General features: G+C 34.9%; 2 protein-coding genes across 5 annotated transcripts; both read right to left on the bottom strand.

Annotated features, from left to right (window-relative positions):
* Positions 1-1,876: 1,876 nt before the first annotated feature.
* zgc:194210 (uncharacterized protein LOC794982 homolog) lies at positions 1,877-10,007 on the bottom strand. Of its 2 annotated transcripts, none has more exons than XM_051131384.1 (13): positions 7,371-10,007; positions 7,044-7,105; positions 6,866-6,898; positions 6,723-6,776; positions 6,513-6,572; positions 5,485-5,520; positions 5,331-5,375; positions 5,198-5,236; positions 5,064-5,105; positions 4,004-4,045; positions 3,713-3,790; positions 2,776-3,132; positions 1,877-2,696 (listed from the first exon to the last, which is right to left on the bottom strand). In XM_051131384.1, the coding sequence occupies exons 1-13, from the start codon at positions 7,463-7,465 to the stop codon at positions 2,359-2,361; spliced, it is 1,281 nt and encodes a 426-aa protein (XP_050987341.1). In that variant the 5' UTR covers positions 7,466-10,007; the 3' UTR covers positions 1,877-2,358. The 2 variants fall into 2 exon arrangements, with proteins under 2 accessions (XP_050987341.1, XP_050987340.1); XM_051131383.1 differs by having other exon boundaries at positions 1,878-2,696; positions 4,004-4,048.
* Positions 10,008-10,157: 150 nt separating this feature from the next.
* On the bottom strand, positions 10,158-18,926 carry csnk2a1 (casein kinase 2, alpha 1 polypeptide). 3 transcript variants are annotated; one of them, XM_051131387.1, is made up of 16 exons: positions 18,788-18,926; positions 17,585-17,674; positions 17,397-17,475; positions 15,702-15,830; positions 15,399-15,510; positions 15,209-15,310; positions 14,990-15,040; positions 14,844-14,903; positions 14,657-14,740; positions 14,145-14,255; positions 13,925-14,026; positions 13,627-13,727; positions 13,377-13,525; positions 11,759-11,848; positions 11,501-11,532; positions 11,229-11,378 (listed from the first exon to the last, which is right to left on the bottom strand). In XM_051131387.1, the coding sequence occupies exons 4-15, from the start codon at positions 15,800-15,802 to the stop codon at positions 11,513-11,515; spliced, it is 1,083 nt and encodes a 360-aa protein (XP_050987344.1). In that variant the 5' UTR covers positions 15,803-15,830; positions 17,397-17,475; positions 17,585-17,674; positions 18,788-18,926; the 3' UTR covers positions 11,229-11,378; positions 11,501-11,512. The 3 variants fall into 3 exon arrangements, with proteins under 3 accessions (XP_050987342.1, XP_050987343.1, XP_050987344.1); XM_051131385.1 differs by lacking the exon at positions 11,501-11,532 and having other exon boundaries at positions 10,158-11,378; XM_051131386.1 differs by lacking the exon at positions 11,501-11,532 and having other exon boundaries at positions 10,158-11,378; positions 18,700-18,809.
* Positions 18,927-21,370: the final 2,444 nt, after the last annotated feature.

The following is a 21,370-nucleotide window of genomic DNA, read 5'->3' as shown; positions in this document are numbered from 1 at the left end:
AACATACAGTATGGCTCCTAAAACTGGGTGATTGCCTTTGAGGACTAGATCTGTTCAACGTTGTTACAAGGTGCTTTAAAGGGTTCAATACGAGTTAAACTTAGCTGACAGCATTTGTGGCATAATGTGGTATAAATACCATAAACATGATTTTGACTTGTTCCTCTTTCACATTAAAAGAGAAGAAGAAACTACAATCGAGGTTGCAGTGAGGCACCTGCAATAAAAGTAGAAAGGGCCAATTTTTTAAAGATTTAAAAGCATAACCTGAATGTCGGGTGGGTTTTGACCCACATAAAGAGAGGGGCAAATTGAATCAGAATTGTGCCACAAAGTGCAGTTGACTGAGCTTAACTAGATTTTTTTCCAGATAAAAGGAGGGACAAGTTGAAGCAACACAATTGAGTTTAACTTGATTTAGACCACTTTAATGCTTTTCATAACAGCCTGGTAGGAAGTTTTGTTTCATATGATCTATGTCTCTCATTCAACACGATTAGTTGTAATTTGATGGTCTTTTGCAGACGAATGTGTCTTCAATAACCCCCAATATTGCCGTGCGGAGATCGATAGGCCTGCTGGACCAGCCGCGCAGCTGTGAGTGGAGTTGTTATTTCACAATTGCTTTGAGTGAGAATCTCTTGTAAATCTCCTTAGACATGCTGACATCTCTGTCACGATTACGAGTCTGAAAAAGACTCTCCAAGGTCTGGTAGAGTTGATGAAGCCTGCCATAGTCGAGAGGCTGCATGATTTATGACCCCGACAGGACATCACCGAGCCAATGGTACCTGAAGCTGCTTTCATACAGTCAGTTGGACACTGATTGTGAAATCCCACCAAAATCAACACCGTAGGACAAATAAGCACCCGGGGGAACTAGATCTATATGATAAATGGAGAAGAGAGCGGGATCTGTCTGATAAACGGATAGGAAAGGTGGATCTGGCCGACGTATTAGACACACTCATCACCATCGCGTCTATAGAGCTGCGAGCTGTCTTGTCATAGCTGATAAATACCCTCTATTTGTCTGTCTAAAGCTACATGCTGAGAGATTTAATCATTTAGCTGCGTTAAATCAATGATAGACTCGCAGCAAGCCGTTCTGTGCGAGCTGGGACTAAATTTAGCAGAAAAAGCACCGTTGCTAACCTCTGACCTGAAAAAAGCCATTTAAATCTTTTAAAATGCTGTCAGTGGGACACAAATCAGTTCAGTGGAATGAATGGAACATTAGCGCCATTAACTGCATATGGAGAATGTTTAAAAGCATTAAACAAGGTGTTCTGCGTAGTAAATATTGGTACTTAGGGAGAACAGTGGTAAAGTAGGACACTTTTGGAAGTGTAACTTTTCCTTGCTTTTTTAATTAGGATTTAACTACCACTTTATCTGACATGACACTGTAATGGAAATCTTTGAATATCTCTTAAAGGGATAGTAATGAAAATGAAAATTCTGTCATTAATTACTCACCCTCATGTCATTCCAAATCTGTAAGACCATTGTTCATCTTCAGAACACAAAATTAAGATATTTTTGTTGAAATACGAGAGCTTTCTGACCCTGCAACGCACAGACACCTTCAAGACCCAGAAAGGTAGTAAGGACATGGTTAAAACAGTCCATGTGACATCAGTGGTTCAACCTACTGACACGAAGAGAAGAAATTATTGAATAAAGTCGTTATTTTTGCTTTCTTTGCGTACAAATAGGATTAAATTATGGTTGGACCACTGATGTCACATGGACTATTTTAACAATGTCTTTACTACCTTTCTGGGCTTTGAACATGGTCAGAAAGCTCTTGGATTTCATATAAAATATGTTAATTTGTTTTCAGAAGATGAACAAAGGTTGTACAGGTTTGCAGTGACATAAGGCTGATTAATTAATGACAGAATTTTAATGTTTTAGTGAAAGCAGAAATTATACAGAATACTAAATATTGGGGGGAAGAAGTAATTGGACAGACATATCATCATTACTATTAATATTACATTATTATTATTATTATTACAATCACTATTGAAGTTTATTATAAAATTATGAAGTATCATTATTAATAATATTAATAATAAAATATTTAATAATAAAAAATTTTTTATTTATTTCTATTTTTTGCATAATGTGTCTTAAGTTAAGGCGCCTGTTTCATAATCATTTATATATATTTTCAATAATAGTCACGTCCCACAAGATCATAAAACTGATTAATAATGATTTATCTATGAAAGTCCAACAAACAAACCAACAAGAACATATTAGTTTGAATAGACATTAAAATCACACTGTCAAAATAAAAAAAAATAATAATAAAAAAACAAGTAGACATTCAGCAAAACAAGCAACTCTCTACAGAGGATCCACCACGTGAGTTTCCATCCTCTCTCTGCTGTTGTCTCTGTCCAAAAGTTCACTGTTCGCTCTTTCTGGACTATCTAAATCCAGCTGTGCTGTTGGGTTGTTGGATGCTCGTACTCTCTTGGTTGGACATATTTTCCTCAGCTGGTTCTGATAGCTCATTGTGTCCTTTTGAATCTTCTGGTCCACATTAGGGGCATCCAGACTGTTGTTCTGTTCCATGGGATGTTCAACAGATGTTTCTGTGCATCCTGGGATCCGATCGGCCAATTCCCTGCTGTCGTCCTGTGTCTCCTGGTTAGCAGCATAGTTTAGTTTTGCTTTGATTCCTGCATAAAACATCAGAGTGTCTCATTAGCAATGTTTATCTGGTTATTTCTCAGTGAAACGGTTTTATAGTGAACTAACCTGAGATTTGTGTCTGAGATGTTCCTCGACCACCACCATGTTCCTCACTGTCAGCGTCTAGATCTAGTCTATCAGGGGTGTCCACAAACTCTGGGCTGTCTAAATGCCTTGCTGTTTTGCGGCTCTCCTGCTGGTGTTTCTCAGTATCATGTGGTTCACCAATCTGGTCTTTAAGGTTCATTCTACTGGCAAAACTCTGAGCTATGCGATCCATCTCCTTTAAAACGTCCAGATTTTGTCTGCCTGTGTCTGTGACCACAGAGTTGTGTTTTTCTAACATCTTCTGGGTCCTTGGAGGTCGGTATCTCCCATTCTCCTCTAGTCTGTCCATTTCCTGACTACTGATGTCCTCCATCACTGCACAGAATTGTAAGATGATGAATATGTTCAGAAAAAAAAATACAGAAAAAGATATTAAATTCATTTAGTGAGTCAAAACATGACTTATTTACAGACCTTGTGAAATTACACTAAGAGTTTATCACTTTTTATCACTTTTAGTCTGTTTATTAGCTTTAAGATCATAAATACTCATAACAGTGAACAGAATTCTCTTCAGCAGCCATTACTCCAGTGTTCAGTGTCACATGATTCTTAACAAATTATTCTAACATGCTTATTATTATGTTAAAAACAGCATTTATTTACCGCAGAAATCATTTGTAACATTATAAATGAATTACCTGTTACTTTGGGCCAATTTTATGCATACTTGCTGAATAAAAGTATTATTTTTAAATAAAAAATAAAATAAAATGATGGCTCAACTGCTCTACACAGATTTTTATCCAATCAGATCTCTCTAGAATGAGAAGGCCCCACCCCTTATAAAACTGCAACCATTATGGTTCATGGCTTTTGTGTAACTAAAGCCCAAATTTGTTATGCATTTACATCATATCTGTCAGATTGTAACAGATATACAAATCTTACATACCTGTTGCTTTATCAGTATGTTTGTTTGAAGCCTCAGTCACATCTGTGTCCATGTCAGTCCTGTCCATACTCATACTCTCTAAATAACACACAATATCACATCAGTAGATATGTTTACAAACAGTAGCAGGGTGAGGAACAGATGAAAATAGATGAAATAGTTCCCATAAATCTCCTGTAATGCTTTATGGGTGTCTGTGACCGGAGTGTCAGTGATGAAGCATAAAAGATAAAAGTTTTTGAATGTGAACACTTTTTTATTTCAGCAATCACATTCAATTCAGCAGCATACCTGCGAGTGTTGTTCTCAGCTGTATCCTCTTGTCACTGTCACCTTCTGAAGCAAATAGTATATTGAATTAGTTTAATGTCTGCAGACAAAATATGATTATATTTTACAGACTGGAGTGCAGGGTCAGACATTAACAAGGGCTTGTGGCAAAAATGCTACCAAAATTAACAAAAATGCCCCATAAATTCAAGACAAAAGGGCAGAAAAATGCATCTGCATAATTAAACAATGCATTACGGCTGTCACAATTAAAATGAAATGTGAAAATGCATAAAGTGTCAGCACTGTATCAAATTGCTTGTTTTTTGTAATCAAACGCGTTTCTGTTGAATTTAGGAATGCATTGGCCAATCAGAGGTACTTAGATTAGTCAGCGCTGAAAACGGCAGAGCTGGTGATGAGTGTGCATGCTTGTGAATTCCCTCATCGTAAATAACACAGTGCAGATACGATGTAAATGAAAGATTAATTTCGTAGCTTCAGTCATTATAATGGGAGTTTTATAACTTGCACTAGACTAGACTAACATCATGAACCAATATGTTTGTCTGTGAAGCCAGAAATGTGACGTGCCCAAATCGCAGGCACAAAACAAAAACGTTTTTATATTGTTTTTTATATCGATATTAATAATCATTATTATAGTATAAAGAGAAATCATCTACAACGATGATTTTTGTCAGCCCTATGAGCTTCTGTTTTTTGCTTGTATGATTTATAAACAATTTTAAACAGTCTATTGTTATTAACAGCAGTTTAAAAAATTGGTAATTGGGTGAATTTAAGTATTTGACATTAAAGACAACATAGTAAGGTGACAATAATAAGGCGATTATAAAAATTGCCCTCACAAATGTAAAAAATGCCACTGGAAATCAATTCCGGGGTCAAATATTGCTCCTTAATGGATAAGTTCATTTCTGACCGTGCTGGAGTGTTTGACAAATAACAGCAAGGCAAAAATCATCTAACAAAAGGCAAAAATCATCTAACAAAAGGCAAAAATCATCCAACAGGCTCATATTCATGTATGCGCAATGAATATAATACAGGTCAGTACCTCTGCTGTCTTCAGCTGATGCTTTTTCAGCTAATCTGCTGTCTGTTTAAAAAGGAAAATAAGAAATAATTCAATCTAAACAATATATATTATAAGATTTGGCTTTATTTTTCATGTTTTATCTGACTGATCACCGGAGTTGCTGCTCTCTCTGGATCTCTCTTCAGCAACATCTTAGGAAAGATATGTTAGAGAGATCATGTGTTTTTAAAAATATTAAAATATCATCCTTTTTATTTAATTAGACAGAACAAATTGTTAATTTACCTGCAAGTTCTACCAGGTTTGGTTTGGGTCTTGTATTGGAAAAGTCTACATTTAATAAAACACATTTTTAAAGCAATATATCCAAAGTGTAAACTAATCTTTCACAAACACACTTTGATGAAAAAGTCATAAAATAAGAAATAACAAAACACACCAGCAGTGTTCACAACAATTTCTGGGGCTTTGCATTCTGTAAATATAGAGAAAAATGTTTGTTAAATAATGTAATGCTTAGGACTGTCAGGGATTTCTTAAAGGAGAAGTCCACTTCCAAAACGAAGATTCACATATAATGTACTCACCCCCTTGTCATCCAAGATGTTCATGTCTTTCTTTCTTCAGTCGTAAAGAAATTGTTTTTTGAGGAAAATTTTTGTCCATATAATGGACTGATATGGTGCCCCGAGTTTGAACTTCCAAAATGCAGTTTAAATGCGGCTCCAAGCGAAAGAAGGGTCTTATGAAGCAAAACGATTGGTTATTTTCGTACAAATAATACAATTTATATAATTTTTAGTGTCAAACGCTCGTCTTGTCGTCTTACTCTGCCTGGACTGTTTTTTCCAGTTCGTGACAGTTAGGGTATGTCGAAAAACTCCCATCTCATGTTCTCCCTCAACTTCAAAATCATCCTATATCGCTGTTTTACCTTTTTTTTTTGTTAAGGGTGTTTGATCTTCTTTGCATGTTCACTTTGCAAAGACTGGGTCGGTACTTCTGCAGCGATGTAGGATGATTTTGAAATGATTTTTGAAGTTAAGAGAGAAAATACGATTGGAGTACCCTAACATACCCTAACTGTCTTGAGTCAGAATACACAGAGTTTAGGGAGAGCAAGACAAGACGAGTATTTGATGTTAAAAAGTATTTAAATTGTATTTTTTAATGACAATAACCAATCGTTTCGCTAGATAAGACCCTTCCATCTCAGCTGGGATCGTTTACAACCGCATTTGGGATCTGGGCACCATAACAGTCAATATACTGAGAAAAATGCTGAAATGTTTTCCTCAAAAAACATATTTTCTTCACGACTGAAGAAAGAAAGACATGAACATCTTGGATGACAAAGGGGTGAGTACATTATATGTGAATCTTTGTTTTGGAAGTGGACTTCTCCTTTAAATCATCAGACAGGTATGAATATAACATCATTTTTTCCATCACTGTTTAATCACTCACCTGCAGTCGGATCTGTAGGTTGCACATGATCCAGAATCTTCTCTGTTGCTAGATCCGTTTCTGAGGAAAAAGGGCTCCTGAGGTCAGAAACCAACTGACTGAAACACAGCTGACTATTTTCTGATTCTCACATAGAGTATTAATCACATGTCCCTTCATTTCCATGCAACAGACTCAAGAAAGGTCACACTGAAGCAACAATTCACATACCTGAGAGCTGTGTTGGTTCAGTGTGGTCAAGAGGCAGATTCATTTCAAATGCATCTGAGGACAGAATGTACAAAATGGGAATAATTAATCAAAACGTAACATGAATATAAAACTTTCTTTAACAGGAAAAAAAACATGCTCACCTTTCAGGAATCGCAACAAATCTTCACTCCCTTCTAAAATATATAGTGAATTATGTCAAGCAAAACAAACATGTAATTGTGCCAAACATAATCATAAATAGAACACTATATTGTATAAAACCTAAAACTGTCCAAAATCTCAAATCTATGCAAATAACACAAATAAAATGAAGTTTACCTCTCATAGCTGCTGAATATACAGCATTTGTAAAGACTAGAACAGTCAGGCAGCTGTTGATCCTGAGCCAGGAGGGAGAACGAGAGGGAAAATTACAACATTTTCCAAATGTCAATGTAAATGAAACATAAACACGCATTTAATATTGTTGAGCTGTCTCTCGCGTCGTTCAATATCATTAATTTTACACCACTGGTCATAAAACAGCCCTACATATTTGAAAACCAGTAACACGGATCTTGTATTTTATAGTGGAAAATGCTGACTAAACATGTCGCAACAAAATAAATCCAAATAAAAGGAAAAGAGAGTAGTTTGATAACTTACAGCTTCATGTTGCCTGCTGATGTCCTCCTGAAGGGCTCATGTGTTATTTGTGGCTTTATATGAGTGCGGGTCGCTGATCTGGACAATAGGGTCATAGATGAGTGGTTACAGGGAGACTGGAGATGAGGCCTGAGAAACCAGCAAAGACCTGTTATGCTCTGAATGGCAGGTGTGTTTTATAATAATAAAGGGGATGCATGGCTGGATTCACCCCATGGCATTTCCTTCCCTTCACAGAGATCCAATGAAGGATTTTGTTTGTGCCATTGTGAAGAAATTAGATCAAAGGCTTTCATCCATCTATTCATTTACCTTATATACTTCTCAAAACAGGTTTTAAAGTAACAATAGAGGAAAGATCTTTATATATAAATAACATCACATCAGAATTGATCTCTGTCAGATAATAAAGATTAGGTTGAATACAGGTAAAGTGGGACACTTTCTGATAGTCTGTAATTGGTGTTAAAATTGCTTTGAAATAACATACACTACCAGTCAAACGTATTGAAACAGTAAGATTTGTAATGTTTTTTAAAGTCTCTTCTTCTCACCAAGCCTGCATTTATTTGATCCAGAGTACAGAAAAAAATACAATTGAAATATTTTTAATATTTTAAATAACTGTTTGAATATATTTTAAAATATGATTTATTCTTGTGGTTTTAACGTTGAATTTTTAGCATCATTACTCAAGTCAGATGATCCTTCAGAAATCATTTTAATATTCTGATTTGCTGCTCAAAAAAAATATATTATTATCATTATGTTGAAAACAGCCGAGTAGAAATTTTTCAGGATTTTTTGATGAATAGAAGATTCAGAAGAACAGGATTTATCTGAAATAGAAATCTTTTGTAATATTATAAATGTCTTTATCAACACTTTTGATCAATTTAAAGCATATTTTTAGCAAATCTTGCTAAATAAAAGTATTAATTTCTATGGTGATTTTTGGATTGTCCTATTCATCAAAGAGTTCTGAAAAAAATGTACTCAACTGTTTTAAAAATTATTAATAACAATAATAAATGTTTCTTAAACAGCAAATCAGCATATTAGAAAAATTTCTGAAGGATCATGTGACACAGACAACTGGAGTAATGATGCTGAAAATGTAGATTTGATCACAGAAATAAATTACATTTTAAAATATATTCAACTAGAACGCAGTTATTTTAAATAGTTAAAATATTTCAAAATGTTCCTGTGTTTGCTGTACTTCAGATCAAATAAAAGCAGGCTTGGTGAGCAGAAAAGACTTCTTTAAAAACAAAAAAATCTTACTGTTCAAAAACTTTTGACTGGTAGTGTTCAATTTGCTTTAAATATACAAATAATAAAGGAATGAGTATTAAATATTACAATTTGAACTGCTTCTTTAAACACACATAGATAAAAAAATCACCATTTTTGTGTTAACAGCTAACTGGGACACATTTAATGTTAAGACGCTTACTTTTAAATAGAACAGAATTAAATAGGAAATGTAATTAATAAAACAACACATGGTTGAACCCTCTAGGCTTAATTAGGGTTAGAAATTGTAGGAAATGATGTCAGAACTAAAGAATGTTTGGTAAATGTTATTTTTACACAAGAACAAAGATGATTAAGTTTCAGTGTCCAGTTTTACCTGTATTTAACCTGTTTAGCAAAGCTAAACATAATGAAATATTCAGTAAGAACGTCTGTGAGCAATCCCCATTTGTTGAGATGACAAAATATATCTTTAAACTGAAAATAAAATTCTCTTATATGTCCACTAGATGGCAGAAAAAGATTAAGAAAGGAGGTTTAACACGTTTTGGAAAACTACGCCGCAAACGTGCAAAACCCTTTGCTCCAAATGAGAACTTGTTACACGCAGCCAGGAAAAACAGGATAATTGAAAGACAGAACAGCTCAAAACGTTCTAGCGAGATTACGCAAGTCTGTTACACATACTTGGTTCTTTAAGCACGTCTGTTAGATTTTTATTTCGTTTTATATAATGTCTATTTAGTGCTTTATTTGTAGAATGTTGTGAAATCGCCTCACTAGCAATTTTAGCTAACAAGTTTGGAAATGTAACAGTAAACTAAGCATAAAATAATTAGTTTGACTAACTTCCATGAAAAAGAGAACGGTTTATCAGACTGGTTGGGGTTTTGTGTGTATATGACAGTACTGTCTAGTAACAGAATACGCGGGAACTTTTGTTTCGCACTCAAGAAAGGCGAATGTTTAAACGAACAATTAAACCTAGTTTTCAACGACAGTCAACAATTGGTTTCCTTTTTTTTATTGAACTCCATATAAATGTAAGTGAGGTAGCCTCTGTTTCTCCCACCTGACTTCAAACATACCATTCACTGTATTAGAGAGGCTGCATAAACGTACAGCTGAATAAAGCAAGTGACATGGTCTTTTTTTCCTTAAACAATATATTTTCTCTTTTAAATGATTTATAAAACAAAAGAAATCTCTGCAAAAGTATCTATTGCAACGTTAAATGAACGAATTTACAATACAGTAAGATATTTAGATTGGAACTCGTCACACTGAACACAGGCAGAGGACAAACATGAGTTGAGCCTCCACTACAGAGCTAGTCTCCAACATCTGATTATTTCACTACCAGACAAGACCAAAAGTAAGAACAATTTAAGAAACACTTAAACAATTAAGGTATTAAAGATTCAGTTTGTCTAGACAAAACGCTTTGGGAGTGACACAATAATATTCTTGTTCTTCAACCAGCCAACCAAGGGCAATCCACAGGAAAACACAACATGCAATGCTAAATTGATATTTCACCTGTTTAATTGATTTAATCGTGGGGTAGAAAGAAATGCGTGTATTTCACTGAACAGTCGCCTCTCAAAAGAAAATTACAAAAATTCTTCATAGTATCAAACAAATGTCTGAAACTTATTAAAAACAAAAGACAATTCCACTCATGCGTACACACTCACACAAACACGCACGCACGCACGCACGCACAGAACTGAAGGTAACACAAAAATTGGCATATTATTGATTGTGTTACTCAGTAATTGGTACAAGTCCTTGAACAGCAACTAGTGAGAGTTTAACAAGATCCGGGACCAAATCCAATCAACCTGCAATATACACAGAACCAGCACAGCTGAAACCAAAGAGCTTCCATTATTGGTAAAAGAATGTTTTGTTACACAATGATCCAACACAAATCAGAAATGTTACAGTAGTTTTGATTGAATCTGGCCTTCAGTCCAACAAGACTCCGACATCAAATCCGCTTTGCTTCGTCCTCATCGCATTCTTCAAAACCGAGGACCAAATCACTCCTTATCTGCATTTATACTCGAGAGAAGTTCAATATGACACCAGGTTTTGTGAACTTTGTGATCAAGACTCATTGTAAAAACAGGGACTAAAATACCAGGTACAACAAAACTTAAAAAAAATCCCTGCCTCCCAAAAAACACATTAAAAATATGTCAGTCAGTGAAATGGTTTGAGCACGAGAACGCTAGAGGGACATATAAAATTAATTTTATTATCCTTCTTCAGGTGGACATTTAAATGTGTTTCTAGAACAGGTTCACACCCGTTCGCTTTTCTAACTCACACAGACAGGTGCAAAAACATGGGTTTCATTGAGTTCACAAACCCCTAAACAACAACTGAGGAGAGAAACAAAATAAAACGGTAACTTAACATTAGTTCTGTGTTATTTGGAACATAATAAAATTAACCACAAATGAAATCAGTGCCCCCCTCCCCACCCCCTCACCACTGATTCACAATTCCAAGCAGGCCCACAGAAGAGAGAGAGAGAGAGAGAGAGAGAGAGAGAGACCGATAGAAGGATGTGAGAAAGAGAGAGAGGTGGGGCGGGATGTGGGGCAGGTGGTGTTCAGGGCTGGGCTCCAGCGGCAGTGGGCACTTGTGTGGCCATTGTGTTTGGGGCAGGGATGACGGGCGAGCCGGCGCTGATGTTGGCGATGTTGGGCTGTGTGCTCGGAGTCATAGAGGCGATGCCTGCAGTGTGAAAGCCACCAACACATTTAGCCTAATGCCTGATTATGTAAAATGCCATAACCATAAGATTTGGATTTTTCAAAGTGTTTCACCCAATAATGAACATTTGGTCATTTACTCACCCTCATGTCATTTCAAACCAGTAAGATTTTTTCTGTGGAACATAAAATATGATATTTTGTAAAATGCTTCTGTTTTTGTCCATACAGTGAAAGCTAATGGAGTCCAATATTGTTGTAGACACCACTGACTTGCATTGTACCATCTTTTGCACTGTGCAGAATAAGCCACACATGAGGTTGAGCGTATGACAATGCTCATTTTTAGGCGAGATATCCCAAAGAGAGGTGAAGTGCTGGGGAGAAAGGTTAAATATTTACCTGCCATCAAGCTAGAAGAGCTGACCGGTGTGGAACTAGCAGCCATTCCTGCAGCTGGCGCTCCTCTGCCCTGGTCTTTAACTATAGGATCTATATACAGAGACACACATGAAAGACATGATCTCAAATATGACAAATTATGAAGTTAAACAGTTGAGCTTCACTCAAACTCTGAAAAATCTGTAACAAATGTACAGGGCTCAACAATAAGCATAGTCTTGTTCTAGTGTGACCTATTGCATTTTATAGCCATTACATTTTTTTAACGTTGTTGATCATTTACTTGTGAAAGTTTCATTTAAAATGTTAATTTTTTTTTTTTTTTTTTTTGCACTGACCAGGAGAATTCACAGGAAATTAATAAAGAGCAAAAGGGGGAGACATATAGACGTTTTTCCTGAACGCGGAAGTCAGCCTGACTTTTAACCTAAAGGATGCTTTGTATTTCCGGTGTCCAGTGTTTCTAGTCAAATTACCATATTCCAAGCTGATAATCTTCAACCTTGTGTCATTCCAAACCCATAAGAGCTTCATTCATCTTCAGAACACAAATTAAGGTTTTTTGTGATGAAACCTGAGTGCTTTCTGACCCTGCTTAGACAGCAATGCAACTACCACTTTCAAGTCCCAGAAAGGTAGTAAGGACATTGTTAAAATAGTCCATGTGACATCAGTGGTTCAGCCTTCATTTTATGAAGCTACAAGAATATTTTTGGTGCAAAGAAAAACAAAATAATGACTTTACTTTTTATTTAATTTTTTCTCTTCCATGTCAGCTGATACATGTGTGTGGTCCTGCTGACGCAAGTGCCAGCATTTTGACGCAGAACCCTGCTTCACTTTGTTTACAAGCAAAGGAATGCATACATGCATGTCTTGGTACTCTTGTGAATGCGAAACAGAGACTGACATGGAAAAGAAGAAATTGCTGAAAAGTTATTTGTTTTCTTTGTGCACAAAAATATTCTTGTAGCTTCATAAAATTAAGGTTGAATCACTGATGTCAGAAAAGCTCTCGGACTCTATCTTAATTTGTGTTTTGAAAATGAAGTAAGGTCTTGCGGGTTTGGAACGTTACGATTAACGAGTTATGAGTGATTAATGACAATTTTCGGTTGATCTATCCCTTTAAATTAAAGCTTTATCAAACGGAGAAGGTCAGGGGTGTCAAACTCAGTTCCCGGAGGGCTGCAGCCCTACAGAGTTTAGTTCCAACACTGCTTCAACACAAAAACCATGTAATTTTCAAATAAGCCTAAAGAAAGTGATTGGCTGGATCAGGTGTATTTAATTATGGTTGAAGCTAAACTCTGCAGGGCTGTGGTCCTCCAGGAATTGAGTTTGACACCGCTGGACTAGGGTTACCATTTATTCCTGATGAAAAGGTTATTAAAAAAAATAAATAAATAACTAGTGTCATTTAGTGATTGTAGACCTTGCTGCATCCATTATTCAATACATAATGTACGGGAGTGTTTGGATATGACAAATTAAGTTATTGATTTAATCTACTGTATATAAAAGAACAAGCAAGCAAGAAAAAAAAAAAAATGCATTAAATTAGAGACTGAAGATGCATTCACAGGTTTTTTATGAGTGCTAAATCCAGGGAACTCACAGAAATATGGGTGGTCCATGGCCTCGCGGGCCGTCAGTCGGGCCTGGTGGTCGTAACGTAGCAGCTTGTCCAGAAAATCCAGAGCCTCGGTACTGACCAAGTGCTGATTCTCACTGTGCACAAACCGCTCCCATCTCTTCCGGGAGTGTCTGGATGAACAAAGGAAGATTTTAAAAATGGTACAAACTATATACACATATAGAACCGTGATAAAGAGTCTATCGTGATCAACAGTGTAGAAAACACACACCTGCCCAAAATGTCATTAAAGCGTGGGTCCAGCTCAATGTTATATTTGTCAATGTAATCATACAGGTCCTCGGTTCCCAGAACCTTTGCAATCCGAACCAACTAGAAAGAAAAATAATCACATTATTAAACTAAATTCAACAGACAAATACCCAGCATACTAAAAGTACCTAGCAAATATTTTGTTTTTCCACTACACAGCAGGTGTATTAATTCATCATCTGAATGACTTAACATCCCTGCTATTTGTCTTAAAATAAATAAGTTGGTTATGCCAAAATCAAAAATTAATAAATGACCTGGTCATAGTTGTCATGTCCATGGAAAAATGGTTCCTTCCTGAAGATCATACTGGCCAGCATGCATCCAAGACTCCACATGTCCAGACTGTAGTCATACATCTAGACACAAACCAAAACAGTTACACAAAAAAAAAAATTAAAAATATTAATAATAATAATCCTAAAATAATTTAATGTGAATAAAAATCTAATAAATTTTTATTTTTTGGACACTAACCTGATAGTCCACAAGTAGTTCAGGGCCTTTAAAATATCTGGAAGCCACACGTACATTGTACTCCTGGTTTGGGTGGTAAAATTCAGCCAAGCCCCAATCAATCAAACGAAGCTTTAAGAGAAAAATGGACATTCAACAATTTACAAATTGGGCTCAATCTATATAGACTACTTTTACAAGTTTGGGGTCAATAAGGTAATATTAGTATTAAAGATTACATTTAAATTGGTCACTAAACCAGTACTTTTTTTTACATTTAAAAAAAAAAAAAAACAACACTCAAATGCATCATGGTTTTCACAAAAAATAAATAGAAAAGAAGTAGCACAGCTGTTTTCAAGATTGATGAGAAAATAAATACTTGAGCATCAAATAAGCATATCAGAATGGTTTCTGAAAGATCATATGACACTGAAGACTGGAGTAATGTCTGCTCACAATTCAGCTTTGCCATCACAGGAATAAAGTAAACAAATAATAAAAATAATAAAAACTCTCAACTTGGCTTATACCTTTCTGTGCTCATGGTCAATCATGACATTGTGTGGCTTTACGTCTCTGTGCATTATTCCCATACTGTGGCAGTAGTCGAGAGCCTGGAGATTGAAAAGCAGACATAAGCATTAGATCCGACATCAATACAACAATAATAGGGTCAGTATGTGCCTTTGTACAGGAAGACCAGAGCAATCATCTCACCTTAAGAATTTCATACATGTAGAAGCGAATGTCATAGTCTGATAAAGTTTGATACAGTTGCTGTGAAGAAAGAGATACTGTTTACTACAACATCAAATGAAAAACAAATTCTCTAAAGAGGGATGACAAACAAAAACATCTCTTACCTTGAAGTCCGTGTTGTTAACATGCTCAAAAACCAGCGCTGGTGTTCGGGACTGTGCATTAAAACAGAAATTAAAGCAGAATGGGTTTTAAACCTGATGACACACAAACAAACTCATACATATATACTTTGCCAACATATCAAGTTTCCAAGTAAATAAAACCTGCAAATAAAGGAAGACAATATAGGTCCCCACTCCCCAATATTTAAATAAACATACCACAGGATCCTTAATGATGTCTAAAAGCGTTATGATGTTGGGACCTCCTCTCAAGTTCTCCAGAATTTTTATTTCTCGTTTAATTTTCTTCTTTTTCACTGGCTAAAAATACAAGAAAAGCATAAGTGTAAACTGACAGACCTCCAATCAAATCTTCTCCACAAGTGTGAATGCAAACATCCAATTATACCTTGAGTATTTTGACGACTACTTTCTCATTGTTAGTGATGTTTATGGCTTCAAACACTTCACTGTATTTTCCCCGGCCAAGCTTTCGCACTAACTGATAGTCATCCTGATTTCTGCAGAATACAAACAATGTGAGTTTAACACACTGAACACGTCAAATATACCATGAATGCAACAATAAGTAATAAGCAGTTCATTTGATCCAAGGCCCCACCAGAGGAAAAACAATGCATAATTACATGTCAAAATTAGCTATTTATAGTGAATGCAATTTAGTAGTGCTAAAAAATTTAACTGAACGTACCCCCAGTCCACCACATGGGACTCATAGTCCCAGTACTCTCTGGGTCGCTGTGTGTTTACATCAGGGTAAACTCGAGAGCGACTTGGGACAGGGCCAGACATATTCTACACACGGTATTCCCTGAAACACCTGGAAAGACAACAACAACAACAAAAAAAAAAAACAACATACTTAGAGATTGCAGGACGATCAAAAAGATGTTTTACAAAGCTAACAGCGTCAGCATAATAAAAACTGTGGACTGCATGAGCTAGACTGGGGTTTTCAACGGTAAGAAAGTGAGTTTTAGGGGATCCATTGAAATGTTAAGGAAAAAAGCTAAACATTGTTTGAAAAATAAATAAAAGCTTATGATAAATAAAAATGAATAAACAAAATAATTTAATAAATAAATCTAAAAGTACAGTACTACGAGTAACAAAAAAAAAATAATGTAACTATAAAAAAATATATATATACACATTTTCCAATTAACATTGACACTATTTTATATACGAGTTTTAGGGGATCCATGGAAATGTTTAAGGAAAAAAGTTAAGTAATATTTTTAAAAAACTCCAAATTAAAGTTTATAATAAATAAAATAATAAAATAGCATAAAATACATCTAAAAGCACAGTACTATAATGAATAAAAAAAAATTATGTAACAATAGAAACCAAATATTTTCCAATTAATATTGGCATTATTTTATATTTGCATTTGAGGATCTGTGGAAGAATTTAGGGGGAAAAAAGAGCTAAATATCATAAAAAAAAAAACACACAAAATAAAATTAAAGTTTAAAATAAATAAAAATGGATAAAATGATAAACTTAACCTAATAAATTAACAAATTAATACATCTTTAAGTACAGTACTATAATGAATAAGTGATATGAATTAATAAAAATAATATAACTTAAAACCAAATATTTAACTAACTAATAACTAATATTGACATTTTATATTTGAGGTTAAGGGGATCCATGGAAATGTTTAGGGGGAAAAAAATAAATAACATTTTTTAAAACTCTAAATAAAATTAAAGTTCATAATAAGAATAAATAAATAAAATGATACACGCAAGCAAATAAATTAATCATCTAAAAGCACAGTACTATAATAAAGAAAATCATAATATAACTTAATAGAAACCAAATATTTTCCAGGTAATATTGGCATTATAATATTGGCAGGATAAATAAAATGATAAACGTAACGTAAGCAAATAAATTAACTCAATAAATAAATAAATACATCTAAAACTACAGTACTACTATGATTTAAAAAAATAATGTAACTTAATAAAAACCAAATATTGACATTATTTCATATTTGAGTTTTAGGGGATTGATGGAAATGTTTAGAGAAAAAAATAAATAACATTTTTAAAAGCTCAAAAGAAATTTTAAGTTTATGATAAATAAAATAAGCGTAAACAAATAAGTTAACCATCTAAAATTACACTACTATTAAAAAAAAAAACGTAAGAATAGAAACCACTTTTTTGTTTCCAATTAATATTGACATTATTTTATACTTTTATAAATTATGTCTTTATAAAAGCAACCATATAAATGCCTTTGAAATTTAAGGATAGAGTTCCTCTCACAAGGACAATAATATTTAGGGATCAGTGGCATTAAAAACATTGAAAACCCCAGGTCTAAATTAATTTCATAAAGCTTTATAAATGTACACGGTGGTTATTACCTTGGAGGGTTCCTCCAAGCAGCAAATGACAGGTGGAGCTGATGAAGGCAGATGTGATGACTTTATGGTGGAGCATAGGCTACAAAATAAAAAAAAAAATATGCCTGTTAGGACATCTGATACCCAAATCAATTCAAAGTAAACCACTTATTTAATATATTTCCAGAACCGCCACACAAACAACTCACCTGATTGTAATTTGAATGAAAGAGGACATCCAGGAGCTTATTCAGGAGACACAACAATCCTATAAGTCATTCCTCATGGCCCTCCAGATGCTGGAAAACACAAGGATGTTGTAAACTTCACACACACACAGCAGTGCAACATCAGCCTGGCCATCAAAGTGCTGATTAATGAACAAACGTCCATTAATAATCAACCAGGTTACTGTACCGCCATACAGTCATTAGACTAACAGATCGCTGTTTGTGATAAGCCGTGTGATCTTCCTGAATGAATTACTAATTATTAGAACTACATAAATGAGCTTAATTAAAGCAGAGATAAGAAAGCAAACACGTGGAATACATAAAAGCCTAACTAAGGGTTATATTTAAGCTCTCTAGCCTTCATTAAAACGAGGAATACTAGGAAATTTCCCACTAAATCAATATCTTGTTTTGAGCCACAGGCCTGATGACACAGCCAAAGAAACCGGTCAAGCCTACTGGACAGCTTTTCTACATTCACAACTTTATCTACGTATAATCCACGTTATGAACTAATTACAAACAAGTCAAATAAACAATACAATTGCAAGACTTCTCAGTATCGCATTATCAGCTTCCAAAACAGCTGTTAGTTAGCAAGCTAACCGCTAACTAGCATAGATTTGCCACGCCTAAGCCATTTCTAAAACATTTTCCGACGCATTTAGCTAATTCACAGTTTAAAGTGTTTATTAAGTTGTAAAACCGATTATAAAAGCATAAGTTAGTCAATACATGAACACAGGGTCAAATATCTTCATGTTCTATCGCAGAAACGCTGCTAGCTGAACGTGGCGCGACACGCCACATCAAAGCTAACGCCGCTAGCTACATTTGCACAAAAGATTAAACAAATTTCCACAATAAAATAAAAAACAATCCACATTCATAAGAGTTAGAAAACATACGCGAAGTTAATATTGGTGTTTAATCGGACCTGGAATCAAATACTCCCTTTATGTCTGTTTTTATAATGAATACGCGACGGGATTTAGCGGTTAGCGAGTAGCACTGGCACGCGCTAACTGTTTAGCCAACAAATAACAAGATATGTGTTCACATAAGCACGTATTAGTAGCGTACTGCCTTACGTGTGTGTCCTTATCTGAAGGAAACATTAAAAAGTCAGTTCTTGTAGGAATACAAGTATCAGTAGGTCGTAAATGCACACTGCATTACCTCTCGGCGTCTCCTGGTAGACAATATGGCGGATGCTGCACTGGAGAAAGGCTGCGTATCAATACCTCAAGAGCTGCTCGAAAAAAAAAACGTTCGGAACGCTCATGTGATGCGTCTCGATGCTTACTACGTAGGCAGCTCACCAGGTGTTTAGACATGGCCAGAAAGAGAGAACGCGCAGACACACGGACAGACCGGTTTCCATAATATATTGCATATACATTGCATAAGTGTTCGTGTAAACGTGTACGTAGCATATAATGTCGAATAGAAAGACAGTGTTTTATTATATTAGATATTTACATATTTTTAATTTATTTCTTAATTTATTATTATTAATTATTTACATACTTGGGTTATTTTATTTTCCACTGCTTCGTTTCAATGTGAAATCTGTGCATATTTTCCAAATTTAGAAGTTTTTTAAATACTGTTTCCACTACCTGTTCATTTCAATTCAGCCTGTGCTCAGTTGTATAATTGTACAATAAAGTTAACAGATTCCTTACAGAGACAGACAAACAGAGAGAGAGAGCTCTCTTTATACTTGGAGTTAGAAAACATAAAGCCTTTTTCATCACCTTCAAGCATGGTGATGACAGCATTTACGGTCAGTTTTGTGGAAAAACTGGAAAACCTGTTGCTATTAACAGCAAAACAGCTAAATAGGAAGCATTGTATGAGAATAACCACATATACAGATGCAAGGATTTCAGTATACACCCATTATACCTCAAAATAAACATTTTTCCTCTTCTTTGCTTTGTGAGTACTTGTTGCCATAAAAACAGTAATAATTCTGTTTTATAAAATACATTGTACTTTAATAACAACCGTAACCAGGGTTTGAAAATGAGTAAGGACTGGGGTGGGGTTACGAATTTTGTTATAATAACCCCTTCAAATGCAGCTCATTATAATGAAATAATGAGAAGAAAAACAACCTGCGGTAAATGGTAAAACTGTTTGCACTACAAACCGGTTTGTTCATAATTAAGATAATGCATAAAATAATATGGTAAGACACATCAATGGACCCTTTTCACAAGACTGTGATGACACATTTAATTTTAATGGTCATCAGCATCATAAATCCTTGAAGGTTTTTTTTTTTTTAGAATTTATGTAAATTTATAACACTATACTTTGTATTATATCACCTTTTCTTCAAATTACGAAAAAACTAGTTAACACTGTTAATGTGAGGGTGTTTCTAATGCAGCATCTGTGGGAGGGATGGTACATTTGACATCAGTCTCTCTCAATTTTTTTTTCTCTTTTATTTAAAGTAATGAAAACTTTATTGTGAAGTTTTTCTTTTGCTATTTAAGCAAGTAAGAATGCAGAAAATATATTTGTGGTACTCTCCCATTTACCGTTCTCGGATTTTACCCAACTATGACAAATTCCGTTATGAGAAACCCAGAAATGTGAGAAAGGTCCATTTGCAATATCAAGCAGCAAAACGAGCTGTTTTGTACAGCTAAAAATAGCTTGACGCAAGTGAGACCGGAAGCCAGATCCATAAATTTTACAAATGGCAGCGCCCACTCTTACAGGAAGTATAAGGTGGATACACTGATTTTTTGTTAGCGTTGGTAACATTTCTAACAAATAATATCATGGCGGTTTTTTGGTTTGCCTTACTGAATGTGGTATCCTGTCAGTGATAGCCTGTCCGTGGGCTTTTTTGGTTACTGTCAGTTTAATTGCCGTTGCTAGATATTGCTATGAAAACAAATAAAAACCACTAAATTAATAAAATAAAAAATTAAAATACTGACATTACTTGAAATCTTTTGCAAATAAGAGAAAATACAGATATTAATAACTTTAAACTGCATGGTCCCACTGTATTAAGTTTCTATTGTGACAAATTAAGTGGAAAAGACAAGTTAAAAGACGCGTAGAATAGCTGGATTTGGCAACACGGAGGCTGCACCCGCGCCTTCAAAAAAACGGAGTCTGGTAGTTGTGTAGTGTAAACGATGCATAACCGTAGCAAACCGTAGCACCCCAGTTACAACTCTCTCAAACCGCATTCACTCCATTTTCATACCACGGAGGTAAACTGTCTAAATGTAATTAAAGTATACATATAGACAAACAGCAAATTAGTCATTCAAACAACAAATAAAACCTTTTTACTGAGGTCCGGAACTCCTCATAGGTGCCAACGGCCATTAAAACAACTCAACAATGGGTACATGCTCATTAGAAATACTGGAATAACCACCAATGAGATGATACTGTGCTTTTGAGCAATCTGGTTTTATTCATTTTTAATTAATTTCAGATCTGTTCCAATTTCAATAAAAGAGCAATATGTACATCAATTAACTTTTTTTTGTTGTTGTTGTTGTTGTTTGGCATTAAAAATGATCAATAATACAACGTTAATCACTGTAGATATAAACAGGGAACAATAAATCGTTAATTATGTATCACTTTAATAAAATGTGTAATATCAATAATGTCAAATAGGCCACTTTAGATATGATCAGGAAACAAGCGATGTAACAGTGTAAGGTTACAGATCAGATCATCTCTGATTTTTAAATAACGACACTATATCATCCAGCG

Source organism: Labeo rohita, chromosome 16 (genome assembly GCF_022985175.1).
Source record: "Labeo rohita strain BAU-BD-2019 chromosome 16, IGBB_LRoh.1.0, whole genome shotgun sequence".
Taxonomy (NCBI): Eukaryota; Metazoa; Chordata; class Actinopteri; order Cypriniformes; family Cyprinidae; genus Labeo; species Labeo rohita.
Note: the sequence above shows the minus strand (reverse complement) of the source record. Positions and strands in the feature narration are given on the sequence as shown.

What these genes read in the sequence shown, in the direction of transcription:
- zgc:194210 (XM_051131383.1), bottom strand. Translation starts at nt 7,465, where the DNA reads ATGACCCTATTGTCCAGATCAGCGACCCGCACTCATATAAAGCCACAA. An exon ending in ATCAGCTGAAGACAGCAGAG is followed by an intron (nt 4,049 to 5,063) that starts GTACTGACCTGT and finishes TATTTGCTTCAG; the next exon opens with AAGGTGACAGTGACAAGAGG. An exon ending in ATCTCAGACACAAATCTCAG is followed by an intron (nt 2,697 to 2,775) that starts GTTAGTTCACTA and finishes TGTTTTATGCAG; the next exon opens with GAATCAAAGCAAAACTAAAC.
- csnk2a1 (XM_051131385.1), bottom strand. Translation starts at nt 15,802, where the DNA reads ATGTCTGGCCCTGTCCCAAGTCGCTCTCGAGTTTACCCTGATGTAAAC. An exon ending in TAGTCGTCAAAATACTCAAG is followed by an intron (nt 15,311 to 15,398) that starts GTATAATTGGAT and finishes TTGTATTTTTAG; the next exon opens with CCAGTGAAAAAGAAGAAAAT. An exon ending in ACATCATTAAGGATCCTGTG is followed by an intron (nt 15,041 to 15,208) that starts GTATGTTTATTT and finishes TTTAATGCACAG; the next exon opens with TCCCGAACACCAGCGCTGGT.